The sequence below is a fragment of the Nicotiana tabacum genome, chromosome 10 (genome assembly GCF_000715075.1).
Source record: "Nicotiana tabacum cultivar K326 chromosome 10, ASM71507v2, whole genome shotgun sequence".
Taxonomy (NCBI): domain Eukaryota; kingdom Viridiplantae; phylum Streptophyta; class Magnoliopsida; order Solanales; family Solanaceae; genus Nicotiana; species Nicotiana tabacum.
In genome coordinates, this window is record NC_134089.1 from 20,317,661 (window position 1) to 20,335,834 (window position 18,174).

Below are 18,174 nucleotides of genomic sequence, written 5' to 3' on the forward strand. Positions count from 1 at the left end.
GCTGCCTCCTAGAAAGATATCTCACTCCCAGTCTCCCTAGCCATCTAAAGACGAATCGACTGAATAAGTCCATCAATGAACCTCCTCACCCTCTCTCTCTCGGTGGGAAGTATGACAAGAGCATGACGATCTAGGTCGATGAATCTGGTCTCATACTGGGTAACAGTCATAGAACCCTGCTAGAGACACTCAAACTGCCTTCGATAGGCCTCTCCCTAAGTGATGGGGAGAAACTTTTCCAGAAATATCTGCATGAACTGCTCCCAAGTCAATGCTGGCGATCCGGCTGCTCTGGCCAAACAATAATCTCTCCACCAAGTCTTGGGGATCCAGACAAGAGAAAAGTAGCAAAATCGACCCCATTGGTCTCAACTATACCCATGTTCCTGAGAACCTCATGATAGCTGTCTAGATAATCCTGGGGATCCTCAGTAGATGCATCGCTGAAAGTAGTAGTGAAGAGTTTGGTGAACCTGTCCAATCTCCACAAAGCATCGGCAGACATAGCTGCTCCATCACCGGTCTAAGCTACCACACCCGACTGAACTGCTCCAACTGACTGAACTGCTGGAGTTTGAAACTGGGGAGCTACTTTCTCTGGAGTGCGAGAAGCAGGAGTTTGGGCTCCTCCTCCAACCTAAGAGACGGTTGGTACTGCAGGAAGCAAGCCTACCTGGGTGACACTCTCCATAAGGCCCACTAGACGGACCAGAGCATCCTGGAGTACTAGGGTAGCAATAAACCCTTCTGGGACCTGAGTTGGGCCCACCAGAACTGCTGGGGCTGGAACCTCATCGTCAAAGTCAACCTGAGCCTTCGCCGCTGGTGCTGCTACTCGGGGCTGAGCTTTGCCCCTACCTCGGCCTCGGCCTCGCCCTCTGCCCCTCATGGGAGCTATTGCTGGGGGTTCGGGCTGCTGGTCAGTGGATAAGGAAGCACGTGTTCTCACCATCCGCAAAAGAACGGAGTGGAAATTCAATTAGCTTTGAGAAACCAAATCGCACGACAGGATAGAATAAATGTGAGGTACAATAAACCACAACGGAGTCATAACAATTTATAATAGAAGACTCACGGGCATGCTTGACACTGATGTATAGATACTCGTCACCATGTCTATACGTCGTACTCCACAATTAACACGTAGCAAATAGACACAACTCCTAATCCCTAAAGCTAAGGTTAGACCAAACACTTACCTCGAACTTCCACGGCCAACTCAATCCTCAAATACCGCCTTTCCTTTCAAATTTGGCTCCAAAATAATCGTATCTATACATAATCGACTTAATAACATCAACAAATGCTAAACAATCCAATTCCAATACTTAATTATAGCTTTCCAATCATTCTTCCCAAAAAATCAAAAATTGACCCCGGGCCTACTTGGTCAAAATACGAGGTTCGGAGCAAAACCCGATCACCCATTCACCCACGAGCCCAAATATACAATTTTTTTTGAAATCCGACCCCAAAACGAGGTCAAATTCTCAAATAATCAAAAAGCCCTAACTCTACCCAAATCCCTAATATTCTACCATTAATCACATGTTTTAGGCCTAGAAATCAAGTGGGTGTTGATAAAAATAAAAGAAAACAAGTCAAAGATTACTTACCCAAGAGGTTATGGTGAAGAAGCTCTTCCAAAATTGCCCCAAAAGGTGTGGAGAAGAAGAAGTTATGAAATTTGGGTTAAGTCCCGTAATGCTACTGTTTATGAATTTTTAAAGTAACTGGACGAAATTACTCTTCGCATTCGCGATGGGTTAGGCCTGCTAGGCCTTTGCGTTTGTGAAAGGCAGCTCGTGTTCGCGGAGAAGAAACTCCTCGAGCCTCGTGTTCCTGTGCAATGGATCGCGTTCACATAGGTCAAATGCCCCACCCTCTGCCCAGGCTCAATTACCTTTTGCGTTCGCATGGCCAGGACCGCGTTCGCGAAGGGAAAACCCCCCAATGCCTCGCGTTCGCGACCTGGGCTACGCGTTCGCGTAGAAGGAATTTCCTTCAGCAAAAATTAACACATCGCGTTCGTGAGGGTCCTCCCGCGAACGCGAAGAAGGGCATACCAGAATACCAACAACCGAAAAACCTGCGACTTTTCCTAAGTCTAAAACCTTCCGAAACACACCCGAGCCCTAAGGGCTCCTAACCAAACATACATACTAACTCAATGACATCATACGAACTTATCTGTGCGATCAAATCGCCAAAATAACATCATTAACATCGAATTAAACCTCAAAATCAAATAATTATCTCAAACTTCTTAAAACACCCATTTTAACAATTTAGGTCGGAATCACGTCAAATGATATCCATTTTTTCACCAAATTTCACAGAAACATCTTAAATCATACATAAGACCTGTACCGGGTGTCGGAACCAAAATACGGGCCCGATACCGTCATGTTCTAATCAAATTTCATTTCAAATTCCTTTAAACAGTTTCAGAAAATAATTTTCTTTAAAAAATCATTTCTCGGGCTTGGGACCTCGGAATTCAATTCCCAGCATACGCCCATATCCCACATTTTCCTACGAACCCTACGGGACCGTCGAATCACGAGTTCGGGTCTGTTTACCCAAAATGTTGACCGAAGTCAAATTAACTCATTTTATAGTCAAAACTTATCATTTTTCACAGATTTTCACATATAGGTTTTCCAGCTACATGCCCAGACTGCGCACATAAATCGAGGTGATGCTAATAGAGGTTTTTAAGGCCTCATAACACAGAATTTCGTTTTAAAACAAGTGATGACCTTTTGGGTCATCACACATGTATCACACACACGTATACATGAGATACACATTTGATCCAAATATGATACATAGTGTGATACGAATACGGTACATATGTGATACACAAATGATACACAGTGTGATACATATATTATTTTTTTCCATGTTCATTTTCTACTTCGAAATTTCAATTAAACCACCTCAAAACTCTACCAAATCATTCTAGAATTGAGATTTAAGCTCCTTAAGATGTATCAAATCTATTCAAACAATATTCACTCAAAAGAAAGCAAATATTTGATTTTTTTTGCTACAAATATCTGTCACACCTCCTTTTTCTTACACCCCGAGGGATATAAGGGAGTTTTTCCAATTTAAGTGACAATAGAAATGGAATTATTTATTTAAAAATTCAGAGTCGCCACTTGGGATAATTTATGGTGTCCCAAGTCACCGGTTTCAAATCCCTAATCGAGGAAAGATTGACTCTATTTTACAGTCCGCGAACACAGAAATCCAGGTAGGGAATTCTATTAACCCGGGAGAAGGTTTTAGGCATTCTCGAATTCCGTGGTTCTAGCACGGTCGCTCAACTGTTATATTTGGCTTATTTACTTGATTTTAATACTTGTTTTAACCTATGGTTCAATTTTAACTTTATAACCGCTTTATTTAAATATTTTTCAGGAAGATTGAACGTCATCTAAAACACATATTGAACCACGTCACATAAATGCACCCGTGGTCCACGACACATTTTATTTAACGTTGTTGAGATTTAGATTTGGGTCACATAAATGCACACCCGAGTTTATGGAAGTAATTTTTAAATAGCGCGCCTAAAACAACTATTTATGGAAACAATTTCGAATGGACACCGGAGTGTCAGCATGCTTTGAAGGACTTGAAGAAGTACTTGTCTAGTCCTCCATTTCCCTCGAAACAAAAAGAAGGAGAAACATTGCTAGTCTACCTCACGATTTTAAAAGTTGCGGTAAGTGCAGTTTTAGTCTGATAGGACAAAGGTACGGGCCTTACATTTTAACGAAAGCGGAAACTCACTACTCACATTTGGAAAAACAGGCCTTAGCTCTCGTAGTTGCCGCTCGGAAGCTGAGGCCCTACTTCCAATGCCACCCGTTAGCTCTGGTGACTACTTTCCCTTTGCGGAGCATCCTATATAAACCCGAACTCTCGGGTAAATTGGCAAAATAAGCCATCGAAATGAGCGAGTTCGACATAGAATATAAACTGAGGACTGCGATTAAGTCGCAAGTATTGGTCGTCTTCATGGACGATTTCAGTCCGGGACTATTGCCTCTAACAACTAAGGAGGCAGTAATGGTGTCGGAATCGACATAGAGGGTTTGGACCTTATTTACTGATAGAGCTTCCAATGTAAAAGGTACGGGCTCGGAATAGTCTTAATCACGCCATCGGGGGAAACCCTAAGACAAGCCATCAGGACAATCCCTTTAACTAACAATGAAGCAGAGTACGAAGCTTTGATTGCAAGGCTTGAATTGTCTCGGGGACTGGACTCTGAGGTCATAGAAATCAATAAGTGTGCTTCCCAATTGGTAGTAAATGAGATCTACGGGATCTTTGACACCAAAGAGGAACGTGTGCAACAATACGTGGTAAATGTCCAGGCTTTGTTGGCACGATTCCGGGAGTAGTCAATTACTCATGTCTCAAGGGAGGATAACAGGGAAGTTTATGCATTGGCAAACTTGGGCTCATCGATAGGAATCAAGGGATCAGAATCAGGAACGATAGTACAACTAATGAATTCAGTCCTGGATACTGATGGTTACTATGAGGTAAATTCGGCTAGAAAGTCTGGGACTAGAGAAATGAAATAATCGACTATCTTGAGCATGGGAAGTTGCCTAAAGACCTCAAAGCATCACGGGCGTTACATGCCAAAGTTGCACGTTATAGATTCAAGAAAGGCCAATTCTATAGAAAATCCTTCCAAGGCACGTTGGCCTGGTGCTTTGGAGCGTCAGAAGCTAATTATGTCATGAGAGAAGTCCATGAAGGGATATATGGAAATCACTCGGGTGCAGATTCTTTGGTGCTGAAATTAGTTCGGCTAGGATATTACTGGCCCCGCATGGAACAAGACGCCAAAGACTTCGTGTGAAAATGTGATAAGTGTCAACGCTATGCACCACTAGTACATCAACCGGCAGAACCCTTACATTCGGTTCTGTACCCATGGTCATTCATGAAATGGGGGATGGACATCGTCAGACCGCTCCCACTGGCTCCTAGAAAGGTAAGTTTTTTTTTAAATTTTAATTGACTATTTTTCTAAATGGGTGGAAGCAGGCCCTTATCAGAAGATTGGAGAACGCGAAGTGGTCGACTTCCTATGGGAAAATATAATTTGCAGATTCTGAAAATCAAAAGAGATAGTATGCAACAATGGGCCACAATTTATCAGCGCAAAAATTACGAAGTTTCTTGAAGATTTGAAGATAAAGAGGGTCACCTCTTCACCTTATCATCCGAGCGCAAATGGTCAAGCGCAGTCAATAAACAAAGTGATTATTCAAAACCTCAAAAAAGGTTGGAAGCGGCAAAAAGCAATTGGCCCGAAGAATTACCCAGAGTTCTATGGGCCTACTGAACAACAGCCAAGTCGAGCACATGAGAGACTCCTTTTTACTTTGTGTACGGTGCAGAAGCTCTAATCCCGGTGGAAATGGGGGAACCCACCTTGATATATTTCCAGGCAAATGAAGAAGCGAATAATGAAGCAATGTTAATCAACTTGGAGCTGCTCGAGGAATGCAAGAACTTGGAGCGTGTAAGAATGGCAGCTCAAAAGCAGAGAATGGAGCGATATTATAATTGAAGAGCCAATTTCTGTTATTTCAAAGTGAGAGACTTGGTTTTGAGGAAAGTAACCCAAAATACCCGGGAACTCAATGCGGGGAAGCTGGGGCCAATATGGGAAGGTCCCTACTGGATTTCAGCTATCACTGGAAAAAGGTTCATACAAGTTGGAGAACCAAAATGGAGACAAATTGCCCAGCAATTGGAATGTGACGCACCTCAAAAGATATTATTGCTGATGAAAAATATCCAATCCGAAAGTATGTGCTACACTCTTTTTCCCTTCGTTCAGTTTTTGTCTCAATTGGGTTTTTCTGGCATGGTTTTTAACGAGGCAGCGATAGAAAGCATACTATGAAGAAAGCAGCAATAAGACCTTCGATAGCAAGGTAAACAAGCAATTTTCCACTCGAGGATGGTTGGATTGTCTTTGGCTCTATAACAAATTTCTACTGGGAAGTTAAGTTTTCTATTGAGCAAAGATTATCGACCGTTCACGAGCACAAACCACTAAAGGATTGTTAGATAATCTTTTGCTCGATAGCACGGATTCCTGAGGGAAAGTAAGGTGTGTTACTGAGTTAAGGATTATCTAGCAATTCATTGGTGGAATCTTTGAAGGCACAAGACTTCCAGTGTTCCAATTCGCATTCTTCACATTCGACCATTAGGGGGAATGATATGAGGATATGGCAACACTGACTGCCATGTCGACCGGGAATGAAAATCCGGAAACATAAATGTGTCATCGGGACCGGGAACTGCACAACCAGCCTCATAGAAACAAGTTGTACAAGATAGCCACAAGCAATAGAAATTTCTTTTTAGCATACCAAATGCTTTTGTACTTTTGAAAATAGAAGGAATTAAATGAAATGAAATCCTTCTATTTTTATCTTGTTTCTTGTCTGAACGATGAACTAACTTTGTCATTTAAAAGTTAAACAAGTACTTCAAATACTAGTGTCGTAATGAACAGGAGACATCCTTTTCAAGAACAATGTAAACATAAGAGGGCCCTCTCTTATGAAAACACTCACGTTAAAGGGTCAGTTTCGGAAGAATTTATGCCTGTTATCAAAATACCTTCGGGGAAAAATGCACCCGAAGACATATACGAAAGGGAGCAAGAAAGTAAACTTGCGCAAATACTTATGAAAACCCTCACTTTAAAGGGTTGGTTTCAAAATAATTTATGCCCAGAATCAAAATGCCTTCGGGGAAAAATGCACCCGAAGACATATACAAAAAGACGCAAGAAAGTAAACTTGTGCAAATACTTATAGAATCCTCATGTAAAAAGGATAATTCTCGGAACCAAAGTACTTCAAAGAAAGTGCATCCGAGACTACACATAGCAAAACATGAAATGAAAACATGCACAAAATTCTTAAGCAAATGCAAAGATTAAAGACTTGCATGGATATTCAAACAAAAATAAGACTCAAACAATACTTGAGAAAAAATGCGTCTTTATTTACAAAAACGTGCCAAGAATGGCAAAGATACAATAATGGGAAAAAGAAAATAAAAGCTAAATTGCAGCATCTCCGGAATAAGGAGAAAGAGAAGTGTCCGCGCCCCTAGAAGAAGTAGGTGGATCCACCGATGGCTCGACATTTTCCTCAGTTTGGTCTTCAACATCATCATCCTCCGATTCATCTTCAGTTACCGAATACTCAGAACTAGAACTAGAAGAACCAGAAGCATCAGACTGCGCTGGGAGTCCATTTTCAGCAGCCAACTCAAGCTCTCGGGCCTTAGCAATTTCGGCATCAAAGTCAAGGATGCCTGCTTTCGCCTCTTCCAAGGTTTTTCTCCTTATGCTGTACATGGCGTAAGTTTTTTTCAATAATAAGGGAAGCCGCTCGGCGTTTGAGTTTTTCCTTGAGTTAGGTTACCTCGTCAAAGAGGCTTTTCCGGGCGGACCTAATGGATTAGAGGCTAATATCAAGGTCGCAAACAATTGAACTAAAGAGCCTATTATGCTCGATAGTTTTTCTGTACTTCTCTCCCAACTGGGCACACTTCGCCTCTATAGCAGCAAGCTCTTCGATTTTGGAGTCCAGGGCTGCTTCTAATTCAATCACTTTTTCAGTAGTGGAAGCCTCACACTCGATTGCAGCAAGAACGACATCATGGACTTTAGCCTATTTGGCCTTGGCCTCGTCAAATCTAACCCTTAGCGGGTCAATTTCTTGGATAAGGTTTACCACCTCTTACTTACTTTTCTGCAAACGAGCCTCCAAAATAACAGTCTCAGTGGCTTTGGTTTCCAGTTCTGGGAGGTGGAGAACAGTCTGGTCCCGTTCCACCAAAAGCTGATTCCGTTCAGAAATAAGTTCCTCTTTCTCACGAATCAACTTTTGAAGGCCCTTAGAAACAAGAGAGTTGGCCTACAAAGAAAGAGAAGTGAAACTTAGAATATATTCATGCAAAAGTAGAAATAATTTTGAAGGAAGAAAGGAACGTGCTGTTGCGACATTATGCATGGAATTGTTCAACTAATACTCTCCCGAGAGTGCCCGAACCTTTTCCCAATCTTTCTCTGAAGCCAAAGGCTTCAGATAGTTAACAAGCTCTTCCGACCGGGAAAGCAGGTTGCACCCAGTAGAGACCGAAAAAGTAACATTCCTCCTCCTTTGTGGATCTTCAGAAGGGGCAACATAATTTTGCCCCAAATTCCCATGAACTGGGGGACTGAGGAGAAGGAACATCTCCTTCGTGATCAGATGCGGTCGGTGGAGATGATGTAGCAATTGCTGGTGGAAGAGTGGATAAAGATGGAAATGATATAGCAATTGCTGGTGGTGGTGAAGATGGAAATGAAGCTGATGGAGTTGAAAGATGTGAAGCACTTTCACCAAGTGCAGTACTGGTAGGGTGCTTGCCAACCAAAGACGGGAGGGACTCGGTACTCGACCCTGTAGTACCGGGCATAACAGTTGGTACTTGATAGCGGGAGTTGGCATTTTCTACCAAATCAAACTCCCTCAGAGCGCCGAGATGATGTCCTCGGTTGGAGTAGTTAACTCAGCAGATGGAGCATTCTGTTGAGTTGACGATGAACGTTGCCTTCTGTATAGAGGAGACCCATCATCACTGGCTTTTTGTCACAACCCCAATTCGCCCTCCGTGAACTATCGTGATAATACCTAGTCTCTATGACTAGATAAGCCTAACAAATACAAAAAAATAAATAATTGCGGAAAAGGAAATAATTAAAAACTGAGCTAACAAAATGAAACAGTGTTTAAGATGCTGCCTGGCATATAACAGTACAAGAATCTCAACCAAAACACTCCTAAAATCCGGAACCCCATGAATCACAAGCTAAGAGTTTACATAAAAAGCTCTAACTCCATAAAAAGCTCTATCAACAAGGAAAATACAGAAGGGCTATAATAGTATTGAGAATAGAAAGGGACTCTTCGGTCTGCGGATGCGGCAGATATACTTCGAAGTCTCTAAAGTGCCTCGCCTCAAGTGTGATAAGACTGAGTGGAAGTACATGGATCTGCACATAAAAACATGCGCAAAAAGGGCATGAGTACACCACAACGGTACTCAATAAGTGCCAAGCCTAATCTCGGTCGGGTAGTGACGAGGAAAGTCAGGGTCCTACTGAGATTAAACGAAATATAAGGTATGACAGTATAGAATAAGGCAGTAAAATTAAGTGCAATAGTAAGAAATAACATAGAATGGAAAGAACAACAACAACTATAACGAAGACAAATAATCACAGAAAAGAGTATAGATCAACAAAGAGATAACATCCGGGGATCTCTTAGAGATAACAACTGGGGATCTCTCAGTATCCCGAGGATCTCTTAGTATCCTCAATATATATGTTGGGGATCTCTCGGTATCCCAAGGATCTCTTAGTATCCTCAATATGTGCTGGGGATCTCTTGGTATCCCGCACTACAGTCCAAATCAATATATATATGTGCAGGGGATCTCCCGGGATACTGTCCCGTAGTCGTGCAGGGGATCTCCCGGGATACTGTCCCGTAGTCCCAAAGTAAACACGTAACAACAACACGAAGAATACTCAATTAAGTTCAATTTCACTACAAGATAAAACAGGTATTTCTAACCTAGAATGCCTCACATAGTTCAAATAAGGTAGTTTGAGCATATAAAGCAATTAAACATAATTTCCTAAGCTAACAACAGGCTTAATTACAAGTAGAATAAAAAGGAAGGGAAAACACAGTTAAAGTTACTTAATGAAAATAGGATTTCCAACAATTAGCACAAGTATGCACTCGTTACCTCACGTACAAGGCATTTCAAATATCAATAATACCAAATCCTAAGGGGAGTTTCCCTCACACAAGGTTAGGCAAGCCACTTACCTCGAACCGTCTCAAAATTAACCCGAAACCACGTTCTTGGCACGAGTACTCGACTCCAAATGGCCCAAATCTATTCAAAATTCAATTGCATAATATAAATAACACTTCAAGTAACCGATTCTACAAATAAATTCTAAGCTAATACGCGAAATTATTTTTTGGCCTTCCACCCGTACTTAAGGGCCAGTTCTTTCCACAAACGAGTTTTAGGCGTCGTAACATCCAAGATCTTCTCAACCCACCAATCCAGGCCTTCCATCGCCAGTGGGGTCCATCAAGTTACTGAAACATACGAAGGATAAAGAATCAATACGGTCATGGAAGAATATTTAGTGAAAGAAAATATACTAAATAGAGGTCTTACGAGCACGGTTCCAAGCTGCCGGAAAAGATGAAGCTGTTGACGGAATAATATTATTGGTGTCAATTGCAATGAACCGTTCTGTCTGCCCACGATCTTTATCATTGTCCATGCTAGTTAAATTACTCATGATGGCCATGTTCGCAGAGGTTTATCACCCTTTATCATACCTCCCCGGAAAATCTTGGGGGAGTAAAGGTTCATTATACGAGCTAATGATAGCTCTTCCCCAGTCTCCTGGCACAAACGCCATAGGCAAGCAACTGTCCTCCACACAGAAGGACTTACTTGTGCCAAACATATTTGGTAGCGGAGGCAAAATTCCGCAATCACGGAATCCGGCTCTCCACTTAAAGAAAACACACCTAAAGTAAAGAGGTACGTGTAAAAATATGTAAAACCCTCCTTGGGAAGGGTCGCTCGCTCCGATAGATCAGGAGCAATAATATCCAACTCATGGTAGTGTCAATCTTCCTTTATAGTAGGAATACTAGAAAGGCGAATTGAAGAAGGATACCTACTGACAGCCCATGAATGAGCGTTAGCAGTAGGGAGTTTTTCTTCGAAGTCTTTTGTGGTATTAAGGCTTCTAGGAATGATGGAACCCACCGTTGGAGGAGCAGAGTCCTCGACCTTGTTCTTGTTCTTTGAAGAACCAGTGCGTTTGGAAGAAGAAGCCATTGAATAAGAGGAAGGAAAAGGTTTTGGTTCGAAGAGAATTAGAGAAAGGATGGAAAACAAAGATGCAAGTTAGAAGTTCGAGAAATTATGGAATACAAAGGAAAAGAAAAAAGAGGATGATACATATAAGTAAAATTTTGGCGGCTAAATTCATGTCTATGATTACCTCGATAATCGGCAAAGGTTGTGCTGAATCATGGGATGACGTGTGTTCGGGGCCTTAAATGCGGAGAGACGTGCGTCTACTCAACCGTTAGAAGCCTGCGAAGGGAGTTATAGTAATTCCCGCCAAAAAGGGTATTTCTACCAACTTTCCGGTAACACAAAGATATATCACCGGAAAGCAGGGGGATTAACTGTATAGGGTAAAATACGATATGATACATGGTCATCTAAAGGAAGGACACGTGGTACCCAAGACGGAGATGGCCACCGAACGTAGATATTCGCTTGTCACTGGAAGGGATAACGTTCATAGAAAGGTGTATTAAATGCTCTGCGCCCGGTATCATTTAATGAGGAATATTCTGTGGCATTAAGAGCAACGGCCCGTTACAGGAAATTTGACATTTATGTCCACCGTTACATCTTCATCAATGGCCCTCATAATTGACATTAAAGGAGGGCACGATCCTAGGACCTCCTTCCCTAGACACAACTATAAATTGTGAGCTTAGTTATCATTGTAAGGTACACTAATTTTCTGGCTAACTTATACTATATTTTATAGAAAGCCTAATACAGTTTTACTTTTTTGCTCTTGATCTCATCATTGATGTGCCCGAAAATCTTCTTTTTGAGCAATGCGAAGAAGCGATGACATTTTTCCGACGATCTGGAAATGAACCTGCTCAAAGCTGATAATCTCCCTGTGAGCCTCTGGACTTCTTTTACTCCGGGATATCCTCTATGGCCTTGATATTGACTTTCTCTCTTTCTCAAAATTTCTTGGGTAGATTTTGTTTATGCATGTGGTTTTTATTGTTTGTATACTTCTAGCACTAAGCGCATTGAGTTGTAACTGATTAAAAAATTCTAATTAGAAGGCAAGAACTTGGTGCAAATATGGTATTTGACAATATGCCTAAAACAACTGAAAAAATTTCTATTTCATTTCTTTCCCCAGAGGTGATTTTAACATAATTATCTATCTCTTTCGAGGCCATAACTTTTGATAACACAAATATGGCACATATGAAATATGTTTTGGTAACTATAGGTATGACACTGAAATATGCAGCATATCCTTTACTGGTGTTGTATTTGCATATTCATTTGTATTTGAAAATATGGAGCTTTTCATGAAAAAAAAAATGAATAAGAATTATTCGTTATGGTGCCCTGCATTTTGATGGTGCTGCAATTAGTAATGTTTTTTTGGGAATTCATCATTAGCAGAAACTTTTATTCTATCTCTTTGTCCGGAATATCCATATAAACAGTAAGGTTTACATGATTAAGATTATTAATTTTTTCTTCTATTTATTTGCTATCTAGGCCGGTAAAAATGTATATCCAGACAATCTTTCTAATGTGCTTGTCGATGTAATGGTGATAAACTGCAGTACTTGTGATATCTGAACTCCCTGCGTGCCTCTCTATTTTTATTGTATAAGTAAAAGTTGATTTTTTTGCTGATGATATGTGGGTTCTAAAACAAGGTTATTTTATTATATTTTAATGCAGGAGATTAACTCATTAACTCGGCTCGTGGTTTTTGCGGCATCGAGTTCATATTATGTTCTCTCGTAAACTACGGACAACATATTAAGAGGCAAGAGAATGAACATTTTGCTTTCCCTATAAACTATAAGTGTTTTTCCATTTAGTGGTGATGATATTTCATTTTGTGGAATTTCGATATTTATAGTATATAAAAGGAGTGGAAGGTTTTCCTACTGGTTTCTGGCACATTCATAGATTATTCATGAAGAAATAGCTGCAACATGTAAGATGACAATAATGTAACTTGAGAAAACTTTATCAAAAATATATTCTTTTTTATGTTGAGGTAATAATATGCCCTTCCTTTTTCTATTTCTCAATGTAATGGTTTTTTCTATGCTAATTATGTATTACAAAAGCTTCTGATATTGAATAATTTGAGTTTTCTTGTTAAAGGCTTCTGTAAATAAAGAATTTTCTTTGATTGTGGACAAAAAGGCAAAAGGAATATTAGGAATAGTTAAAAGATAGCTAAATCCTTTGGATGGTTTGTGTTGATTGTATATTATATTTCATAATTATTAATTTGTGATAGCATGGAGTCTGTATGGGCTGTGAGAAATTTCATAGCAAATGGTTTATCTCGAAGAAGCCAAGGGTTTTGCACAAATGAACTTGGAATTCTCCTTCTGTATAATACGTTGTAAGCGATTGGTCATCCAACTCTTCTTTATTTTTTCACAGTTTTGTAAGTTCATTTTTATTTTATTTTTGATTTCCAGTCATATACTGTTAGATCAAACTCATAATATTGTTTTCCATTTTCCACGTATATCTGAATGAGAAAGCTGATGTGGACTTCACAAAGTATAATCAACCCAAGTCTGAATAGAGGATAGAGGTTGCAGCAGCATGATGGCCAGATCACAAAAGACCAATTGAGAAGACCAGAAAGTTGGTATATATACAAAGCTATGAGGTGACAGAATATTATATTGGGAAGCACTTCATTTAACATACGTTTAATTTTTCTGCGTCAATAGGCAGAAGAGTAGTTAGTGGAGTTGTGTTTATATTGACAATATATTGGTTTTTGTATACATATTTTTATTGCACTTGGTGATGGTGCAAAATCTCTGAAAGTGTTTGGTTATTCAAGCCTTCTAAGGTATCTTATTAATTCGCAATTTATATTTCCATTACCAATTTAAAGTTTTATGTAATATTTCATTCTCACATTCTTCCATTGGAAGAGCAAAAATTGCTTCAAAACAAATAGAAGTTCATCCTACCTTTGTTTATATGTTGTAAATTATTACAAAAATGACATGTCCAGAAAATTACTACGAACTATATTCACTTAAGCCAAACAAAAGTTCAAATCCCTCTGGCCCGTGTACAATACGGGCACCATCCATCTAGTACATATATAAGAGAGAGACCAACCACAGTATCAACGAAGGCAACGTCAACGGATTTTAAACATTAAACCACCAACAACTTTAAGTATTATTCCCTCCTCAAAGTATTTTCAGTTGCAATATATATATATATGTAAAGTATATGCCGAAAAATGTGTGATTGATTTTTATATAGAGCATTCTCAATGCTCGGAGAGGTTTAAAATTAGTTCGAGTAATAAGTTTAGCCCGTAAAATGTAAGGGCAAAAAGAAATTAGAAATCCAAGCAACTAATTTAGGGTTTATATCCAACATCAAGGAGGAAAGTCATGAGCACTTGCTAAGAAAAGTGGCTAGCAGAACAAATATCATCTCAACTAACATACCTCAACTTGGATTTTGTTCGGAAATGGTAAAATGTAATAGTTGCTGGGAAATTTTGAACCTTTTCCAAGTAGAAATCCCTCTATTTTTGATATAACCATTCCGATCCGAGGAGTGTTTAGCCCGTTTCTGATTTGGTATACATACACCATTTCTTGTTGCGAGTTGCTTCTGATCTTCTATGATCAAGTGCTCTTGACAATTGAGTTAACATGAGAATTAGGAACTTTTTTTAGGAAGAGATAGAGATAAGAAGGTATAACAAATATATATACGGTTCTTTTGTTTAAATTTTGGTGTCTGTAATTTCAATACTTTTTAATTTATTTAGATGAAAAAATATAAAATTAACTTTATGTAAAGGAGAGTTTATAGAAAAGAGCCGATAAAAAAGGATGATTGAATATTTATTTAACAAAAAATCTGTGTATTACAACATCTATTTTAATTTTAGTAAGGTTTTCAAGTGGCTTGTTAAAAGATTGCCACTTGGCTTGTTACTTGTCACTTGACTAAATAACAAGCCAAATATATATACATACATACATACATATATATATATATATATATATATATATATAATAGATACTAGTTTTTGGATATGTGCTTACCCAACATTAATCAGTATTTAACTTATAGCAAATAAAAAAAAGTATTACATAAACCGCATACATTATTCTAAAGTGGTTGAGTTTTAAAACATATTTTATAGCATACAAAAAGTTAATTATTGTATGTCATTTAATATCTTTAATTTCTTAACTTTCTTTCTTGAGTGATGTACGTAATTGGAAGTAATTTTAATTGTCCGTAATTTGTTCGTAAACACTATATGAAGAAAAGGAAAGGAAGATCCAATTTTCCGTGCTATGGAAGCTTTTGAAGCTTTTGAAAATATATAAGTGCTATCACTTCTGTAATAAAGGATTTAAAGGAGGAGAAAAATTGAATAAAGAAGCAAATAATATATAAAGAAATTGTAAAAATATCAGTAAAAATTGTACAATGACGGCTGGAACGTGTAAGGCAACATCCCTTATTATGATTATTTCTTTAGTGCTGTTTATCTTTTTTTTACCAGGACAATTAAGTACAAAATATTACTTAATGGAAGGTAATTTTAATTTTAGGTTGAGGATAATTTGGTCATTTAATTTTTGAAGAATATTGTAGTAAATTAACTCCACCTAAAAGTCATTATGCTTATAATATAGTATGATGATGATATATAGATTATTAACTAGAAACTTCTTATCGGATGAATGGAGTTAGAAAAAGTAAATAACATGTAAATGTCACGGAATAAAAGAGAGAAGGTAGCTAGTATCTTAGTAAATAGGAATGGCAATATAAGGAAAGAAAGTAACTTGAGTCTCAAGCGCAACCCTCCCAAGAACTGTTAATTATAAGTTTCCTATTAGACCAAATTGAATATAATTACCTAAAGTAAAAGATTTAAAAACTTGTAAACGGTAAAAGAGGAAAGTAAGTACATTATTCTTTAATTTCTTAATTTTCTTCTGTTTAAAAAAACTATTTCTAGAAATTTCCTATTTGGATGAATGAAAGTAAGTTAAAATAAATAAAATGAAATTGAGAAAAAGTTAATTAAGGAAACTATATTTTCAGATTCTTCTATTAAACCGTGGAGTATTAAGTTAGTTAAAAAAACTAATTAGAAATTATAAAAATTAGGAAATTAAAGAAAGTGACTTAAGTTCCAAGCGTTAACCTTCCGCATAAGTCAAAACACTTTTTTCTCTCCTAAAAATTTGTTTCTTAATTTTCGTTGTTGGAATTAAACTGATATAGATATCTATAAATGGTCCATTACATCAATAAGCTTCGGCCATTCGTTTTGGGTTTCTTTTCATAGTTCTTTGTCTTCTTACTTGAGAGAACGTATTGCGGCAATTACTATTGTCTCATTCTTGTGTTTTCTCTATAAGCAAGAAAAGGAGACCTATATATATATATATACCATGTCGTCGTTACCTGTACGTCGTGGGTGTATCATGGGTGTTCGGTTTTACCCAACTGAAGCAGAGTTGATCAACTTTCTGAAAAGGTTCCTAAAGAGCAAGCCTTTGCCGAGTGAATGCCCTAATTTCCAACTTGCCGATATCTATGGAGACCAACCACCATGGGAGATATTTAGAGCTAATTCTGATCATCCCGAAGAGAAGGTTCGCTATTTTTTTACTCGGTTGAAGAAACAGAAGAGCGAACATACAAGGGTTCGTCGAACTTGTGCCAACGGGACATGGAAAGTCCAAACCAAGGGTTTTCCTATCAAGAATGGCAAGGGAACAGTGGTTGGGTTTAGAAGAAGTTTCAAGTTTCAAAGTAGTAGTACTAAAGAAGGAGAGAACAATAAAATTTGGCTGATGAAAGAATATTTCGTGGGAGATGATTTCTTCATAGAAAACAACATTCCTAAAGAGGATATTGTAGTGTGCCGAATCAAGAAGAATACAAGATCAGAGAAAAATCATGGGGCAAATATGGAGGAACAATATGTTGCCAACAACGTGATCGAAGCTATGTTGCATGGACCTGATGAAGATTACTGCGCAACAGTACAACCAGCAATAATTTGTCAAGCAGTTGAACATCAAGTTATGGATGAGGCTCAGAAGATGAACGAACATAACAATAGCAGCTATATTAATGACTGCTCCAACTACCAAGAAGAGATCAATTGGGCTGATGGTGTGCTCGTAGATATCGACAATTTTGGTAAATTGTGGAACCAGAACGCAGGGAAGGAGAGAGCAGCAATCAGTTTACAACTTTATTGAATGAAGTTTACTCAATAGAACTTATAGAAAAGTAGAGCTTCTAGGTAATAGTAGTGTCTCATCAGTCATCGGAACAAACTTCTTAAGAGAAGCTTGCTGGGAGATTTTACTTGTATTCATGTATATGGAGTATCATTTAGTAATTTTGCCACAGATTTTGCCTATATTATTCTTGTAGTGTATCTTGTTGGTTTCGCTGAAAACAGTTATCTTTTGTTGTTTCGATTGCGAGACTCAATAGGAAAGATAGGAAATGTATGTGCGCTTTCAGTGAGAAAAAATATATTTTACTTTCACACATACACACAACACCATCTTACTACAGTTTTTTAAATTTTTTTCAACACCTAATAATTTGACCCCTGATAAGTACTATATATATGGTTCTTTCTACATCATTGCTCGTGATATGGCGATGAATCTCTATTAATTAAATTACATGTCGTAAAAGATTTCATCCATCAAGCTATATATATGCCCTATGATTTAATTTACATGTCCAATATATGGATTTCTTGTCATGTTCTTACGGGAGTAGGCAAAATTTCTAGATCTAACAAGCATTCTAGTGTTGGTGTTGTCGAGGAACTGTTTGAGAGGGATCTGTGCTTGTCGAAATGTACGATTTATACAGATTTGTTTTAGTGCAATTCAACCAACATAATCAAACTTAAAATTGACATTGCATTATCATTTTGATACATAGGTGTTACGAGTGTGTACCATGTAAGCTTTTTTGACTGTTGCATTTAGTATGTAAGCTACATTTGTTGATCAAAGTTCAGAGGAAGTAGTTTTGTTTCTTTTCATTTGACCATGTGTTTGTAGAATTTCATGAGGACTTAGAGCACTTTTATTTTTTGTCTTCCTGCAGAAGTTTCGACTATTAATGGTTTTAGCTCATTTATTAAACTTATCTGCTGATTGG

The 18,174-nt window shown here is 38.3% G+C and overlaps 1 protein-coding gene across 1 annotated transcript; it reads left to right on the forward strand.

Annotated features, from left to right (window-relative positions):
* The first annotated feature begins 16,427 nt into the window (after positions 1 to 16,427).
* On the forward strand, positions 16,428 to 17,246 carry LOC107828171 (NAC domain-containing protein 90-like). The gene is made up of 2 exons (XM_016655432.2): positions 16,428 to 17,051; positions 17,085 to 17,246. Exons 1-2 carry the CDS (start codon positions 16,428 to 16,430, stop codon positions 17,244 to 17,246), a joined length of 786 nt encoding a protein of 261 aa, XP_016510918.2.
* The last annotated feature ends 928 nt before the right edge of the window (positions 17,247 to 18,174 follow it).